Here is an 18,432-nt window from a genome sequence, read left to right as displayed (position 1 = left end):
GCTCTTTCAGTTACCTGACGAGAGGTTGCAGAGATTAGATGATCCATTGCTACTAGTGTCAAAAGGCCCCCTGGAAAAGAGAGGCCCAGGATCTTGGTGATGACCCAGCCTTCCCTTCAGATGGACACTGGACACAGAGCAGTGGGGACCTGTGGCCTCTGGCAGCACCGTCCCTGAGGCAGGGGAAGTGGGGGCAGGACACCTGCTTGCCAGCTGCCCAGTGCTGGAGAGGAATGCTTCTCCATCACCTCCATTCCAGGATGCCAAAGTGTCACCAGAAAAACTGCCCTGGACCCCGAATGTTTCCAGCATCCACTAACTGGACTTCATCCCTGACTTCCTGGTGTTCAACTTCTGAAGAGGGAAGCCAGTTTTTAATAAACTCCCAAAATACCAAGAGGTTACACCCTGTCCCTTTATGTGGGATTCCAAAGTAAATTTCAATCGTATGCTACACTAGGAAGTAGCGCTTCTCCTGCTAAGAAGGGGGAAAAAGCACAGCTTGACCCTGAAGAGGACTCTACTACAAAAAGAGGAGGATGGCATAAGAGGGGCCGATTTACCTGCCCCTAAAAATCAGCTTGGGCCAGTTGGCACACAAAAGCCATATGCTTTTTTTCTTTTTCTTTTTTTTCCGATGATTCATTGGTTGCCTATAACACCCAATGCTCATTCCATCGAGTGCCCTCCTTACTGCCCATCACCCAGTTACCCATCTTCCCACCCACCTCCCCTCCAAGAACCCTCAGTTTGTTTCCAAGAGCCATATGCTTCTTGATGCTTGCTTCCCTGCTTTACTAATCAGACTAGAGTTCCATCACCCTAGACATTTTTAGTCACCAGGTATTTTTTTTCTCTCTCNNTCCCTCTTTCTCTCTCAACCTCTTAATCTCTCTCTCCCTCCCTCTCTCTCTTTCTCTCTCTCTCTTTCCAGAATTCTCTCCCCCCCCTTCTGGTATAAGTCCATGCCTAGAAAAAAAAAATGAAAAGAAAAACAATTAAGAGGGAACGGTGTCTTTAATCTCAAGGAAAGGAGCCTTAAACAAACCTTCCGTGCGGATGTCCCCAGGAGCGCGAGCCAAGCCAGGGCGGTGCCATCTAAGCGGCCCCCCACCACTTAGCTCAGGCCTGGGTAGATCCAGGAGCTAAACAGAAGCTAGGATTGCACAGAACCTGAAGCCCACCTGCACTCAAAAGCACACCAGTGCAAATCTATCACATAATCTAGGTTATTAGGCAGCCATTCATGCTGTTTCCCTCCACCATGCATGTAGACAATTAAGAGTCAGGTGGGGGGGGGGAGCACCTGACTGGTTCAGTTGGTGGAGCACATGACTCTTGATCTCAGGCTTATAAGTTGGAGTCCCACATGGCGTGTAGAGAATACTTAAAAAAATAAAATCTTAAAAACAAAAAATAAGAGTTGAGTAGGTAGAACTGTAAGATTGACAGCTTGCCCTGAGCCTAGGAAGATGAAGAATCAGAGCTCACATTACCCGTTCCAAACAGCCCCCCAAATCCTCCTATAATCACAGGCATTAGTGTCAAAACGGAATCCATGGCATTTTGTCTTTTTTTATCATTTTACTCACTAAGAAGCAAGCAAAGGACAACAGCAGCATTTGAATTAATGCCTTCAAGTCTACCTTCCCCAGGAAAACAAAGACTATAATGTAAGGGGCAATCCCACTAAGCAGCTTGGCAGGGAGTCCAGTCTTACTCCTTTTCTTTTGGGGGGAGGGAGATTCTGAAATACACAACCTTCCCACCTACAGTGAATAGCATCCCATCGTTATGTAAGTAATAGCGCCTTCAAGGGGGAAGTGCTGTATGGAAATATAAAAATAGTAAGACAATCAGATATTCCAATTTTACCTTTTTACAAACACTTAAAAAATGCATCAGTACAAATATAATGAAATGCAGAAACCTATCTAACTAGGAACCCTCTCTGGTCAGTTCTTTCCCCTCTGTAAAATGGAGATTACAAGTTGCTCTCCTCCGTCTACCACCTGCCTCAGTAAGATATGTTCTGCTGACATACGAAATTTCCTCAATTCTGTGATGGAAAATTGTATGTCTGATTCAGTTAAATAACTATATGTTAGATAGTTAATATCTATTCCCGTCTGGTAAGAGATTCTATTCTTACTTTCCTTGGGACGATTGTCTACAATGGTAACATAATCAACCCCCGGGGTAATATTCCCTGATCCGCAGGCTGCTTTGCACCTGCGGTTTGCCTTTTGTCAGAGGTGGGCGTGCAAAAAGGCAGGTGGAGGAAGGGGGGGTGAGAATTAAATGGTTTATTTCTCATGTGAATAGGAGGAGCCCTTTATTCCACCTCCTGAAAAACTCCATTAAAAGCTCTCGCTGCCCCTGGACAACCACAGGACAGGTTCAACAGCAGGGAGCCAGCATGGCCAGTAAGTCCAAATTTATTGACTATATCGATGAAGCTTTGGAAAAATCAAAAGAAACGGCGCTTTCTCGCTTGTTTTTCGTTCATCAGGGGATTCCGTACCCAATCACCATGTGCACCTCAGAAACTTTCCAGGCCTTGGACACCTTTGAAGCCAGAAGTGATGACATGGTGCTCGCATCTTATCCAAAGTGTGGTAAGTGACAAATCATTTTCTACAAGGGCACGTTTTCGTAGTATGTAGGTTGGGCAGAGTGCAAGGCAAAGGTTGGGGAGGAAGGCAGTTCATCTCTGCACGAAGCTAGCCAGAAATCAGTGAGGAGGATGACTAAGATGTTTAAGAGCATACCCTGTGAAATCAATAACTAGAACTGCTAGATTTAGAAACCTCGGTGTCTGAGGGCGGAGGTCTGCTGGATGATGGATGTAGAAAGGATGCGTGGTGGGGCTAGCTACCAGGAAGATGAGTGCAGCGAAGTCCGTATGCTATCAAGCACTGAGAAGAACAGAAGCTTTCTTCTTGATTCTTGACTAAAGACAAAACCATGGCCATGTCTATAATGCATATGATGATTTGCACATAATAGACTGCTTTTCAGGATCAAGCATCATCAATCCTGTAGTTCCGCAAACCAGTTTTACATGGTGATTCATCAATGGAGGATGAGACATTAAGAATCTAAATTCTCCTATTTCTCCAATCTCACAATCTACTTTTGATTTTTTTTAACTGTTATTTCATCTCTAAATGTTTATTAAAGCCATCTTTCTGTTAATTGATGCTGGGTTTTTATAAAATCTAAATTATATATACTCCTATAGAAAATATTCATAACATAAGGGAAAATAATATGTGATATATAATAAACAATCATTTCTATAACATAACATTGTTCTGTAAGGAACATATTATAGATTGAAGAAGTTTTGCCGCTTGTTAATGGAAAAATCTGAAAAATAAGATAACTTGAATTTTGTACTAACATAAGTAAGAAATGCTCTGTTTTCCACAGAACTCTGTTTCTTTCCATAGCCTAGTTTATTTCAAATGAGGAAGAACAGATTGTACATACCACAGGAGGTTTTAATTTTTATGATATATATGTGAAAGTAACATGCCTTTGCTGTCTCAAGACTCCTTAATGAGCTTTGATTCTTGATTTTTCCTATAGGCTCAAATTGGATTCTTCACATCATTAGTGAATTGATATTTGCTGAATCTAAAAAAAAGTATGAATATCCAGAATTCCCAATTCTTGAATGTGGAGACCCAGAAAAATACCAGGTTGGTACAAAACAGCTTCTAAACTTACAGTAAATTATCATAGAAAGACTTCCTCCATTTGGGGAATATTTTTAGTTTTGAGTTCAGAAAGTACAGTCCTAGTAATCATGGCAACTTATTTTGTGCTCACCATGTAATCCCAGCACTTTTCAAGGATTATCTCGTTTCATGGCAAAATAACCTCCTCACCATTTTACAAAAGGTAAAACCATTAGAAACTTACCCAAGGTCAAGGGCTAAGATTTGAACCCAAGTTTTCCAATTCGAGCTTCTTAACCTCTGCACAATATAGACAGCCTACCTATACAAGAAAAACAGGAGGGAAAGCAAGACGAGAAACCTGAAGAAAAATTAAAACCAGTGTTGCCTGCCTGGCTCGGTCAGTAGAGCCTGTGACTCTTGATCTCAGGGTTGTGAGTTTGAGTCCCATTTGAGTGTAGAGATTACTTAAAAAATAAAATCTTAGGGGCGCCTGGGTGGCTCAGTCAGTTAACCAGTCAACTCTTGGTTTTGGCTCAGGTCACGATCTCAGGGTCTTGAGGTTGAGCCCCGGTCTGGCTGGGCACCCTGCGTGGACTTTGCTTGTCTCTCTCCCTCCCCCGATACCCACCCCCACCCCCCACCACCTTGCATGTACTCTCTCTCTCAAATAAGTAAAATCTTTATTTAAAAAAAAAAAAACTTAAAAAAATAAATATAAAAAGCAAAATCTTAAAAAAAAATTGAAATGAAAAAAGCTTTGTCTCTGAAGACAGAGACTTGGGTGCGATGCCAGCAGGAGGGTTTTCTAAGGCCCAGATCATCCTGCTCCCAGTTTACATCAGCAGCCCCCAGACTTTTCCTAGTGAGACATTACCTTTGATGTCCCTGCCTCCGTGATGACTCTGGTGTGGGGGGGGGGAGGGGAATGGGGATGGGAAAGGATCAAGTAGTAGCTGAGAGAGAAAGTCACCAGTGTGTGTAAAGGTTCTCAACAAGCCATCCTACCTGTTCTAATTCACCTTACCATATGTTATTACTCACTTGGTCAGTATAACTAAGTGGGGCTTGGGTGTGAGACAGGGCGTTCTGGTCCCTGCCGGGGAAGGCAAGAAAAGGGTGGGAGGAAGGATCTGCCTCAGGACTTCAGTGCCTGGACAGGACAAGTGAGAGGGGGACCATCCCCAGCCCTACCTAGATACACCAGAAATGCATTTGGGAAGGGAAGGCTGTATTCAAGGGGAACCCCGATCTCAGCAAAACTTTGAGAAGGGTTTACCACCAAGACTCCCAACAAGCGGACAGAAGAACGCAGTTCCTAAAAATGAAGTCATTGGATTGGGACTTAGGAAGCGGTTTCTGGAAAATGACAGAGACACTTGGCATGATGACAAATATAAACTGAAAAGTTGGATCTCAGATGGAAGGAAGCGCATTTCCATGGATGGGGCTCAAGTCACAGGAAATCACATGCAAATGAGATGTGCAGGGACTTGGGGGCAGGCTGGAGTGGGAGGTAAGTGGGCATCCTGCATGCATGCGGTTGGCTGCAACCTCAGAAGGCATCCAAGGCCCTAGCAGCCACAGCAGGGCCCAGATGTGGGCGGTCGGCCCCGGCTCAGGATGCGTGGACAGGAGTCTTAAAAAGCTTTTTCCTAGGTAAGAAACGATGGGCCAATGAAAAGCCCCACTGGTTTCCCCTGTCCATTTTTTCTAAAGAGGGTGTTTAGCGTCAACTTTACAACTTATGCTAACATTTCCCTAGTTTTCCAACTTTTTAAAAAATAAACTCTCTACCTGAGGTGGGGCTTGAACTCACGACCTGAAGATGAAGAGTGGCATGCTCTGAGCCACCAGGCACCCCTATTTTAAAATGGAAATCAGTAAGAGGATGAGCTTTCCTTAATAGTCACTCACTTTACAGAAAACTTTCCTAAAATACGTATATTTTCCTGGGGTGCCTGGCCGTCTCAGACCGTGGAGCATGCAACTCTTGATATCAGGGTTGTGGGTTAGAGCCCCACATTGGGCCTAGAGATTACTTAAAAAAAATAAATAAAATAAAATAAGTATATTTTCTGAAGCTATAGCTGTATCTAGTCTCTATGTTGCTTATAGTTTCGCCATATCACATTTTCATCGACATTTTATTATATGCATATCAGTTTGGGTACAGTTATTTCTCATTTTCTTCCTGGATATTTTTCGAATCCTTTTAGGAACTTTACCGTTTCTCATACGCCTTTTTGTGATTTTTGGCCACGCACTGTAGTGGAAACAGCATTCTATAACTTAATCTGAAAATCACCATCTGTGCGATTTTGTACAAAGCACTTAAAACCTCAAAGCCTATCGTTAATCTCTAAAATGGGGGTTGTAATACCTACCTGAGAGGATTGCTGTGAACGAATGTGAAAGTGACATTGAAAACTAAAAATTAGGCCGGCTGGACGTAAATCAAGTATGATGACTGTTAATCACCGCTTGGGCCCGTATCATTGACTTAATTTTTTTTTTTAATTTTTAAAACCTCATTTTATTTTTTGCCCTTGCTTGCGTTGGGATCTCCACTAAGTTTTTACAGAACAATTGGCTACAAAATGTCTAAGTATCATTTTATCACTGGAAATAATGTGACCAAGCAGTGAGTGGCCTCTATAAGTACGGAAATAAACTTGAAGCTTTAGCTCATACAGCATATTACAGGCCTGATTTTAGGATAAAACCCTTACCCCTGGCAGGTTAAACAGATAACTGCATTTTTTAAATTATCAGCAGGAGTAGATACACACAAAGAATCAATGACTGAGTCCTTACACTGACAAGAATTTCTTTTGTAAAATAGTGACTGTGCACTTTCAGGTTCTGTTGGGATATTTGATTGAATGGAAAAATTTTTAATTATTTATTTATTTGAGAGAGAGAGAGAGATTAGGAGAGAGCACGAATGGAGTGGTCGGGGGTGGGGGGGGTGGGGGGGGTGGAGGGAAGCAGGCTCTCCGCTGAGGAGGGATCCCAGCTTGGGGCTTGATCCCAGGACCTGGGGATCATGACCTGAGCTGAAGGCAGATGCTTAACTGACTGAGCCACCCAGGTGCCCCTGGAATTTTTTTGGTAAAAGAAAAATCTAGATATTAAAAATAGGTTCAGAGGAGCTATGGTAAAACTTAAATATTTCTGTTAAAGACCTTGAATATAGAAGAGAGCCAAATTAAGTCAAGGAGTAGACTACAGATTATGAGCTGTCTTGAACAAAAAGAATTTGATGTGATTGTGAGAAAATGTAAACTATTCAAAAAGTGACAAAAAAAAAAAAAAAGAGGTGAGCCAGATCCTACAAGGAGATTTAAAAGAATGATTTAAATTTTTTTTATGATTTTCTCCATTCCTCACCCCCACAAAGTAAGAAAACAGAAAAAAATTAAAAATTGAAGGAGGAGGGGTGCCTGGGTGGCTCAGTCGGTTGAGCGTCTGACTCTTGATTTTGGCTTAGGTCATGATCTTAGGGTTGTGAGATGGAGCCCAGCCCCGCCCCACACAGACTTCCCTGCTGGGGGTGGAGCCTGTTTAAGATTCTCTCTCCTCCTCTGCCCTTCCCCCACCCCGGTGCGTAAGCGTACTCTTCCTTTCTCTCTAAAACCAAAAATATTGGAGGAGGAAATGGAGAAGGCATAACAATAGCGATGCTCGAAACTACCATTCAGATACTCCACTTACAAATGATTGACCATACGACACACACACACACTTTCACGTTATTGTGTATATTTTTAAGAGAATGAAACAGTTTCCATCGCCAAGGATTTTGGCCACTCACCTCCATTATGACAAATTACCTGGGTCCATCTTCAAGAATAAAGCCAAGGTGAGTGTCCCTACTTACTCGTATTTCAATGCGATGTTTTTAATGTCTAGATATTGCCTTTCTGAGCTATGTGATGAATTTTGCATCTTATAGAATTTTAATAAATGATGCGTGAGATTTGATATTTCTTCTGTTGTTTCTTTCTTCAGATTATATTTGCTATAGTTTCATGCAAAGCAAATGCATTTTCAGCTAGGATATAAAACATATACCTAGAATTGAAGATATTTTAAAATCTGCTTCATAGTGAATAGATTTTAGAATCCCACTAAGATATTTAGAGTGTTTAACAAAAGAGTACAATCTAGGAAACCAAGCAGAAGGGGTTTTGTTGTTGTCTCTGATGAGCTTTACTTACCTGAGGTCTGAAACAATTTTATTTCTGAATTTCACGTATAATAGCAAACGTCATGTCACGCGTACATAACCATAGGTGTGTTAGCTACTCTTATCGCTGTTTGATCTTCTCCCACCAAACTCTGAACTTTATTTTCATTTTCCTTAATACTATTCTGCAATTTTTACTTTGCCGTTTAACTTTCCAGGTCATGCCTTTATGACTATCCTAATGAGCTTGCTCTTTTTTCCTTTTCGATATCTTCTACATACGCCTTTTTACTAAGTTCATTAGCAGAAGTTCTCTGCTACAACATCAATCTGCTTTTTCTTCTTTTTTCCCCCTCTCCCCAAATTTCCCCCATCTGCTACCCCCTCTTCCTCAGTTTCTTACTGTCATTCTTTCTCTATAAGTTAACAAAATTAAGTCGTATACAAGAGTACACAATGATATTGCTCAACCCTTCACTTTTCCAAAGTTCAAAACATAGGCCTGAATAAATTAACTTAATTTTCTCTCCCTAGATACTGGTGATATTTCGAAACCCTAAAGATACGGCAGTATCTTTTTTCCATTTCCACAATGATGTCCCTGATATTCCAAGCTATGGTTCTTGGGATGAATTCTTCAGACAGTTCATGAAAGGACAAGGTATAGCTGTTGGCAAAAGACTTCTTACCTCAACAGATGACCACATTAAGTACAAAAATTCAAATGTGTTTTACAGTAAAGAAAGAAAGAAGATTAAGGAGGATCCAGGAACCAAACAGTTGCTTTTAAATGAAGTTTTATAGCATCACCAGTTCTGCGCATCAAACAATAATACACTAGTGTCTTTAAAAATAATTTGGGCAGTTCATATGTTGACTATGAGTCCGGGGTGGCCATAGAACAGGCATGGGACAGGGGTGCCTGGCTGGCTCAGTGGGTAGAGCATGCAATTCTCGATCTCGGAGTTATGAGTTGGAGCCCCATGTTGGGGATAGAGATTACTAAAAATAAATAAAAACTTAAACAAATAATAGAATAAAAGTTAAAAATCTTAAAAACCCACCCCTAAGATATTCGTTTGCCAGAAAGGAAATCAGCTTTGCCAGACCATGTTGATATTTTACCTCCGGTTATTGCTAACTGCAATTTTATAAGTGTCTACTGATGCTCCAGGTTCTGAAGTGGGTGTTGTATGTGCATAATTTCGTTTAAGACCATAACAAACTATGAATAAGGCAGTAGTCTCCCCTTGCACAGATGAGGAAACTGATCAAAAAAGTTGAATCACTTGCCAGTGGTCCCACTGCTTGTAGGTATCTGTGACTCTACTCCCATGGGTATAGTGGCCAGAGATTAAAGATGCTTTCTCTAACTGTTGGCTCTCTTGAGTCTTACAATGGAGTAGAAGATAGAATTAATGCCAGATGGCCCTAGAAAGGAAGCTATTGACAGGTCACCCCAAGAGGACCACTTTTGAAGGTGACCAGCCCAGGAACCACATGCATGGACACTGGGTACAGTATGGGGATTGGGATGTAGGACAGAAAAAAATAGTGCACAGAAGGTGCTTACGAAGTTTAGTTTGTCTGGAAGCCACTCATGGAGACTGGACGGAGGAGCAGTTAAGGCAAGTCTGAAACTGCACCCCCTTGGTAACCCGAGAGGACATTGAGTGATGAGAAAGCTGTCATCACTGGAACAATCTATCGTAGGGAATCTTGGTGGTTCTATCCCCCCTTTCAGCCTAATTATTTGATTGACAGTGATAAAATGTGCCAAGCTTAACTTGAATAAAGTTTCTGCCTTACAAACTTGTTAAATTCAACTTACGGAGGAAGCTCAATGTACTGGGAAACATACAGGATTTGGAATGAGAGGTCTGGATTGGACTTCATTGCTTGTTATGATATATTAATCCATAATACTAGAGAGAATAAAATAGTTACCACTTACTGAACAATTATTACATGCTAGGCACTATATGCTATCCCTAGCATGTATTTTTTAAATTTCATTTCTCGTAAGAACACTATGAGGATAAATACTATTATTGTCCCCATTTTATAAAGATGGAAATAGAGGCATAAGAAGGTCACACAGTCATTAAGTAGCAGAGTTAGAACTTTAATTAATTAGTTAATTTTTAAATTTAAATTCAATTATTTAACATATCGCATGTTATTAGTTTCAGAGATAGAGTTCAGTGATTCATCAGTCTTATAGAATAGCCAATGAGCAGAGCTAGAACTTAAATCCAGGTTCAAATCACTCATGCCTGGGTCAAAAGACATTTGATCCCTGTGAACCTTGGTTTCCTTGCTTCTAAAGGAAAGATAAGAGTGTCCGACCGACAGGGAGTGGAACACTACAGCGTTTTGTTTGTTTGGCAGCGCTAGCTCTGGTATCAGACAGATGTCGAAAGATGACAATACTCGTAACTTACTAACCATGTGACCTAGAGGTGGTTACTTAACTTCTTTTCTATTTCCCCATCAACAAAATAGGTATAGAAATTGTACCTATCACATTGGGTTGCTTTCAAGATTGAAGGATAAAATGTATCAATTAATAGTGCATTTGGAAGGACAGAAAACCTGACCACAATGGCCTAAACAGATTGGCTTTTATTTTTCTTACTAAACAAGAAGGCTGAAGGTAGGCAGCTGGTTCAGCTGCCCAGTGATGTCGGGCCAACACCTCTGACGTTTCCTTGGCCTCTCCCTTGGGTGTTTTGCAACAATCTCTCAAGTTGGGTACTGTCCCTCCAAGCATCCCCTTCAGTTCATGAAGAAGGCTCATCAGGACAGCAGACTCATGCTTGTGTCTGGCTGGCCAGAACCACATCCTGTGACCAACCACAGCTCTAAGGGAGGATGAAAAACAGGAACTCAATCTCTCACAATTGGCTTACACCCAAGTAATCAGAGTTTGGGTGGCAACAAAAATGGAAGTGTATCGGATAGTGGGCATGAAACTTACAATGTTTGCCACAACAAATAAAACATGTAGAAACAGCCTGGCTCAAAACAAGGCCTGCATGATGATGATAATGATAATAATTATGAGAATATTCTTATTATTAATGATAGAGTAATAATGGCTAAAGTTTGTTGAGTGGGTACTATGAATCCGGCACTGTTTTAAGCATTTGATATGTGTTAATTTGGTACAAGTTGAATGTATGAATCTACTTTTTCAACCAAAGTTTTTAAAGTCTAAAAATACATCAAGTATTTTTGATTAAAAAAACCTAGCATTCAAATTGAGGCTCTCTGTAAGTGTAAAATACCCACTGGCTTTGGAAGCCTTAGAATATACAAAAAGAAATGTGATGTTTTCTTAATAACTTTTTATTTTGATTACATTTGGAAATGATAATATTTGGGGATATATTTGGTTAAACAAAATATCAAAATTAATTTCACCTGTTTCTTTTTTTCTTTTTTGTAAAAGATTTATTTATTTATTTGAGAGAGAGAGAGCGCACAAGTGGAGGGGCAGAGGGGGAGGGAGAGAGAATCTGAAGCAGACTCTGGCGGGGAGGGGTGTGTGCTGGATTTCATGACTCCAAGATCATGACCTGAGCTGAAAGCAGGAGTCTGTCGCTCAACCAACTGAGCCACCCACGTGCCCCTCTTTTTGCTTTTCTTAATGTGGCTACCGGAACACTTAAAATTACAGATATTGGGGCACCTGGGTGGCATAGTCAGTTAAGCGTTGGACTCTTGGTTTCAGCTCCATGATCTCAGGGTCATGAGATCAACCCCAGAGCATCTGCTTCAGCTTCTCTCTCCCTATCTCTCTGCCCCTCCCACGTGTGCACTCTCTCTCTCACTCTCTCTCTCTCTCAAATAAATAAATCTTTAAAAATAAAATAAAATTACAGATATGGCTTGCACTAAGTTTCTATCGGGCAATGCTGATCTAGATAACATCTGTCTCGTCATTTCTTTCTTTCTGGCACTGTCAGTTTTCATGTATCATTCACTATTTCTGAATTATTTTATTCACCTAAATGTTCATGAATGTCTGATAGTTTTTATCAAACCACTTTTGAAACTTGCTTAGTTGTGTTATTAGTTATGAAAATAATAAATTGAATAGAAATCTGATAATAGGATGGTTTATGCCACTTCTTCTGGAGCAGGGATTTGAAAGGACAAATAAACATCTTGTTTGAGGGGTACCTGGGTGGCTCAGTCGGTTAAACGCCAGACTCTTGATTTTGGCTCAGGTCATGATCTCAGGGTCATGAGATCAAGCCCCTCATGAAGCCCCTCGGTGGGTTCTGCACTTGGCGAGGAGTCTGCTTCTCTCTCTCTCTCTCTCCCTCTGCCCCTCCCCCCACTGGTGTGTGCTTTCTCTAAAATAAAGAAATAAATCTTTTTTAAAAACCATCTTGTTTGAGCATGTATACATATGTATAGTTTATATTTTAGAGCCTAAATTAACCATCTATCATTTTAACCTCAGTTATTTAAAATTCCTTAAGAATTTTTTTCCCTGTGCTTCTAGTTTCTTGGGGAAGTTATTTTGATTTTGCCATTAACTGGAACAAACATCTTGATGACGAAAATGTTAAGTTCATATTATATGAAGACCTGAAAAAGGTGAGATTATGATTATTGACATCCTATAGCAAAATTTCTTATAAAATATAACATAGAGCAACTTACTTTTAATGTCTGGTTATGTGAGTATTGTATCCAATTAAAAGAAAAAGAATATTCCCAATATGTGGGACAGTGCTAGGGAAAAAAATACAATGCATAGGGGCTTAGATTGTTTATTTCACAGAAATAAAATAATGCTTAGCAGTTTATTACTTAGAGTGGCTACTTTATTTTCCTGCTATGATAGTCCAGTTTAAGAATGGCAACAATAATAGGTAGGTTTCCGTTGAGATTTAATTGAACATGCATTTGGCTGTGAACTGATTTTTCCATATAATGTTATTTTTTAAATTGTTTATTCATGAACGTTTAGTGAGTGAGTGCTCAGCATTGTTCTAGGCCCTTGTGATACATCAGTAAACAGACAAGACAAAGTTCACTGCCCAGGAGAAGCTTACCTTCCAGCTAAAGAAGATAGGGAGAGAGAAAGATAAATAATAAATACAATATTTTATTAATGTTTATAATATGTGAGAGAAAATAAATGGCATAGCTGATTAAGGAAAACTGGAAATGATAGGTAGGGGTGGGGAATTGGGATGCTGGACATACCCCCGTATAAAATAGGGTAGTTGGCTGAAACCCTATGTTAAGTATGTGATTTGAGCAAATATCTAAAGAAGAAAGGAGTGAACCAAGTAGGTAACTGGAATAAGAGCTTTCCAGGCATACAGAATTAACTGAAGCAAAGGCTCTGAGTAGGAATGTTCCTGGCATCGTTAAGTGACACGAAGGAGGTGAATGTGGCTGGGTCAGTAGGGATGAGCCAGGGGAGGTTAACCAATGAGAACAGAGGCAAGGGAATGAGATAGAGTGAAGTATGGGAATCATGTGGCAGGCCTTTGAAATTCCTTTGGCTTTCACTCTGAGTAAAATGGGAAGCCATTGTAGGATTTGAGAAGAGTGATAGGAGTTGGTGTGTTTTTAATAGTCTCATTCTGGTTGGTGTATGAGAACGTACTGGAGAGAAGCAGACAGTGTAGAGAAACCCAAGAGGAGAGTACTGCAGTAGTCCAGGCCAAGGAAGATGGTGGCTCAGGCCAGAAGGGGCAGTGAAAGTGATAAGTGGTTGAATTCTGAATATATGTTAAGGAGAGCTAATAGGATTTGCTTCTGGACTGAATGGGAGAAAGAGTGGTGAGAGAAAAAGAAAAATCAGATAAGACTCCAATATTATTGGCCTGACCAACTGAGAGGATTGAGTTGTCATCATTTGAGTAGGAGATGCCAACAGGCGAAAGTGGGATTGTGGGAAAGATCAGCGGTTTGGTTTTGGATATGCTTAGTCTGAGATGTTTATCAGTCATCTAAATGGATGAGGTCAGGTAGGCAGTTGGGTATAAAAGTCTTGAATGAAGAGAGAGCTCTGGGCTGTATATATAAGTTTGGGATATGGATGGTGTTTAAAGTCATGAGATTACATACCCCTATATGTAAGTATACAGACAGAGAAGAGAAGACCAAGAACTGAGCCTTGGAGTCCCCCATAGAGAGAGTTTGGAAAACAGGAGGAATCAGCAAAGGAGCCAGAGGATTGGCTATAGAGGTAGAGGGGAAGACAGAGTCCCGGAACTCCAGTGAAGAAAGTATGGTAAAAAGAAGGGAGTGTGTGATGCTTTCTAGTGGAAGTGAGGTCTTAACACCAGTCCCGCCTGACATTCTTATCAAAGGAAAGTATAACTGAACCCTTCCCTTCCGTCGATAGAGTGCATTTATGGAACATGAAAGAACATACCAATTTAGTCCATTCTCCTTCTAGGGCTAGAATAATGTGTCTAAAACTTGTGTTTTATGGAACGTCAGTGTTGCCCGGATGTTAATAATTCTTGCTCAGAGGTTGCCTATTCAAACTGATTTTGGAACTGCTATTCCTTTGGGACATTCACATTGCAAGCTGGCATAGCAAAGACTAAGAGAGCCTGTAGGAAAAACAAACGAACAAAAAGGTTATCTTTATTTCACCAAAAGGATTCCACACTTATCTGACCTCAACCCTTCACCCTCCTTTTTTTTTTTTCATGAAACATCTGTAACCACCCTTGAAATAAATTAGTGTTCTATAGAATACAGTTCTAGGAGATTTATGAATCTTCATTGGTCAGCAATACTGTTGAGGGGGTTCATGATTTATGAGGGTATTTAGACAAGATAAATTTCAAGACTCCTCGTTTTCATGATTCTAAATATTAGACTTTCATGATGGAATTAAATGTAGGATTCAGAAGAAAAGGGAATTGGAACGAGCACATACAATTACATGAATTTCCTCAGCTCATCTAGACTGGTGCTTGTTAATAAAATGAGTATCACCTTAGATGAGATTCTTACCTACTACTTCATGCTTACTATCATTATTTGTGTCCTGGAGAGTTTAGGAAGAGTCGTACATTGAAACTACAAAGCAAAATCAACACAGAATATCATGTAGGGCTATCTCGAACACTGATACAGAAGTGTCAAAGGAAGTCTAAAGATAGTGAGATAAATAGAGGAGTTAGAGAGCTAGGCTTAGTGAATCCATTCTGGCTAAGAAGCCTGTCTTTGCTACGGCATGATTCCCATAGAAAGAAGTTTATCCTTGAAAATTTTGTTTTCAGAACCTGGCTGCTGGAATAAAACAAATTGCTGAGTTCTTTGGATTCTCCTTAACTGGGGAACAGATTCAAACCATCTCGGCCCAGAGTACCTTCCAAGCAATGCGAGCAAAGTCTCAGGAAACGCATGGTGCTGTGGGCCCGTTTCTGTTCCGCAAAGGTAAAGTCGCAGTGGGTTCTGGGACACCCATCAATTTGCATGTAATAGGCAATCTGAATAACTAGACCTTAAATTAAGACAGGATTTCCTTTTTCTCTCCCTCGACAAGAAGTTTGAACCATCAGTTCAGAACTAGACTGGCAGGTCACCAATATCTCAGTTCCTTCTCCCTTTCTGCTTATCACTTTGTGATGGCAAGACAGCCGCCAGAACTCCGCCATCACATTAAAATTAAAGGATTGCTTTATTAAAATAAAAAGGGAAGAGCAAGAGACAGAATCACGTGTATTAGCTGAGTGGGGTCCCTTTAAAGAACTTTGTGGGAAGCCTCAGCAGTAACTTTGTACACCTCACTGGCCACCTCTCACTGCACTGTTGGATGGGAACTGTGATTTTTTTTTTTTAGGAGAGCACATTATCACCAAATTAAAAACAGGGTTTTGTCGATAAAGGAGGAGATAATGAATACTAGATAGGCAACTAGCTACCTCTGTCCCTTGTTGATTTTACTATGCTTCATTAAAGCATTCTAATTTCTTGCCGAAATTTATGATAATACAGCTTAGGGATTACCAGGGTTTTTTTATTGCATATATAATGAGAGTATAATGTGATTTAGAGACAGCACATATCACAACGACAACTATCATTTATCAGGCATCTATCATGTGTTAAACCTTCGCTGGGCGTAAATTTTATAGCAAAAAAAAGATATCAATTCCTCAATTTTACGAATGTGGGCACCAAAGCTCAGGGATATTAATTTGTCCACTGCCACAAATGTAAACATACATTTCAAAAGGTTATGCAACAAGAAACTTGCACCTTCAACCCAAATCACCAAAAGATTCTAAGGAAAGATGTAACTTCCTTTATTAAAAGCAATAAGAAAAACATATCCTAATCTCAGGCAAAATATTAACTTTCTGCAAAATTTTCAGTATCTGAGGTCTTCACAAAATCCTGTTGTAAAATGATAACTTCTCAAGGGGAAAAGTATTTAAAAGACTTTACAGAAAAAAAAATGACTCTCCAAAAGTGGAATTTTAGGTCTCAAGGCTTGAAACAGGGGTGGGGCTAAGAGATCACTGAAGCCTATTGTCCCTGCAGTGATCTAGAGATCACATCACCTCCCATGCCGCCGATGGGGAAGCCCCAGTCGATTCTGGTAATTTTACAAGAGACTTACATTCCTTCTTAAGACTAATTTTCTTCGTGTGTGCATTTTCACATTTCAAAGTGAAATGCTACACTGAAAAATGGTAAAATCAAGAAGAAATAGGGGTGGGGGATGGGCAAAAGGGGTGACAGGGAGTGGGAGGTACACGTCTCCGGTTATGGAATGAGTAAGTCACAGGAATAAAAGGCACAGCATTAGGAGTGCAGTCAATGGTATTGTAAGTGTTGTATGGTGACAGAGGGGAGCTACACTTGCGGTGAGCTCCGTGCAACTTAGAGAGTTGTTGAACCTGCAACTGATGTAACACTGTGTGTCAACTTTACCTAAATAAAAATAAAAAATAAAACAAAATGAACTAAAGTAGCTCAAAAAAATCAGGAAGAAATATTCTAACAGATGTCCGGGTCTGTTGTTTTTTTGTGTGTTTGCAGGTGAAGTTGGCGATTGGAAAAATTTGTTCAGTGAAACTCAGAACCAGGAAATGGATGCAAAATTCAAAGAGTGTTTAGCGGGCACTTCCTTAGGAGCAAAGCTGAAGTATGAATCCTATTGCCAAGCTTGATTTCTGGTCAATGCAGATACCAGGCGTGGATGTTTTTTTTCCTGACTAACAATTAAATTTAAATAACGGAAGAAGAAGTGGATCAAATAACCAAATAACAATAATTCAATAACATTTAGATATAATGTGAATTTAATAATACTGACAACATTGGATACTTTTGAACTCAGACTTGTTTGTTCGCTTTTGGAGGAAAGGCCGTTTAGCTCCAAAGGGGACACGCTGGCTAATGGGGGATACTGGGCTTTTCACTTCTTTCATGCTCTGGGTTCACATAAGAACATAAGCAGATACTATTAGAAACATGTCTAACTTGGTGTTTGAGTGTAGATGAGACAGCCGTCCCAATGATGCACAACTTTTTGTCCTCCCAGAATAATTCCTCTGTCTTTCACTACGGATCAAAGCATTTGTGGCTATCTCAAACTTACTGTTGGGGGAAGTGTAATTCCAACTCGGCACTGAAGTCAGATGAGTAAATCCCGTCCTCGTATGATTCAAGGAAAATGCATGGCTCATCTCCTCTGTGCATGTCCCTGCCGGAGGCCCTATGGAGGCCCCTCTCTTAAGGGGCTTTATGTTTCTAGTTGACACAACCTTTAGTTCAAAGCTAAATATTACAGATGGTGTTATTGTGGCATAAGGGTGTTTCTACCACAGAATCCCAGGTAGTCATGTGGAATTGACAAGGGAAGGAAAAGCGTGTTCTAGAAAAAAACTTCTCCACAATCCTTAGACTCTTTACACCATAGCTAGTTACAGTTAAGAACAGAATGGTTCATAGAAAAGTTAAATAAAAGTGCTTTGAGAAAGACTGCAGGACTATTATTTCTGGTAGTATAATGGATTACGTAAAACTGAAAACCTTCCTTCGGAACACCAAGAAAGGCTGGATTAAAATTCTTTAAAATTCTTTTAGTTGATAAGGGTGCCTGAGTGGCTCAGATGGTTAAGCGTCTGCCTTCGGCTCAGGTCATGATCCCAGGGTCCTGGGATTGAGCCCCACATTGGGCTCCTGCTCAGCGGGGAGTCTGCTTCTCCCTCTCCCTCTGCCTGCTGCTCTCCCTGCTTGTGCTCGCTCTGTCTGTCAAATAAATAAACAAAATCTTAAAAAAAAAAAAATCCTCCCCTCCTCTGCTTTCTACTATAAATTAATTTGTGTTTGATTTTATGTTTATTACATCAAAAGCATCCTAACTGATCTAATATTCTGAAAACCACTTCTTGGTAAAAAAGTCACTACATTCACTAACTTAGTCAATAAATATTTATTGAGTGCCTACTATGTGCAGCCCCGAACTGAAAATGAGATGTTGGGCAAAACCCACACTGTGTCCTTAAGTGTTTAAATAGAAATTAGTTTCTTTCTTTCTTTTTTTTTTTT

General features: G+C 40.3%; 1 protein-coding gene across 1 annotated transcript; it reads left to right on the top strand.

The window, feature by feature from the left end:
* The first annotated feature begins 957 nt into the window (after window positions 1-957).
* Window positions 958-17,048, top strand: SULT6B1 (sulfotransferase family 6B member 1). The gene is made up of 7 exons (XM_008700552.1): window positions 958-2,618; window positions 3,595-3,707; window positions 7,462-7,551; window positions 8,413-8,539; window positions 12,395-12,489; window positions 15,150-15,306; window positions 16,918-17,048. The coding sequence occupies exons 1-7, from the start codon at window positions 2,420-2,422 to the stop codon at window positions 17,046-17,048; spliced, it is 912 nt and encodes a 303-aa protein (XP_008698774.1). The 5' UTR covers window positions 958-2,419.
* Window positions 17,049-18,432: the final 1,384 nt, after the last annotated feature.

Source organism: Ursus maritimus, unplaced genomic scaffold (genome assembly GCF_017311325.1).
Source record: "Ursus maritimus isolate PB19 unplaced genomic scaffold, ASM1731132v1 scaffold_6, whole genome shotgun sequence".
Classification (NCBI taxonomy): Eukaryota; Metazoa; Chordata; class Mammalia; order Carnivora; family Ursidae; genus Ursus; species Ursus maritimus.
Note: the sequence above shows the minus strand (reverse complement) of the source record. Positions and strands in the feature narration are given on the sequence as shown.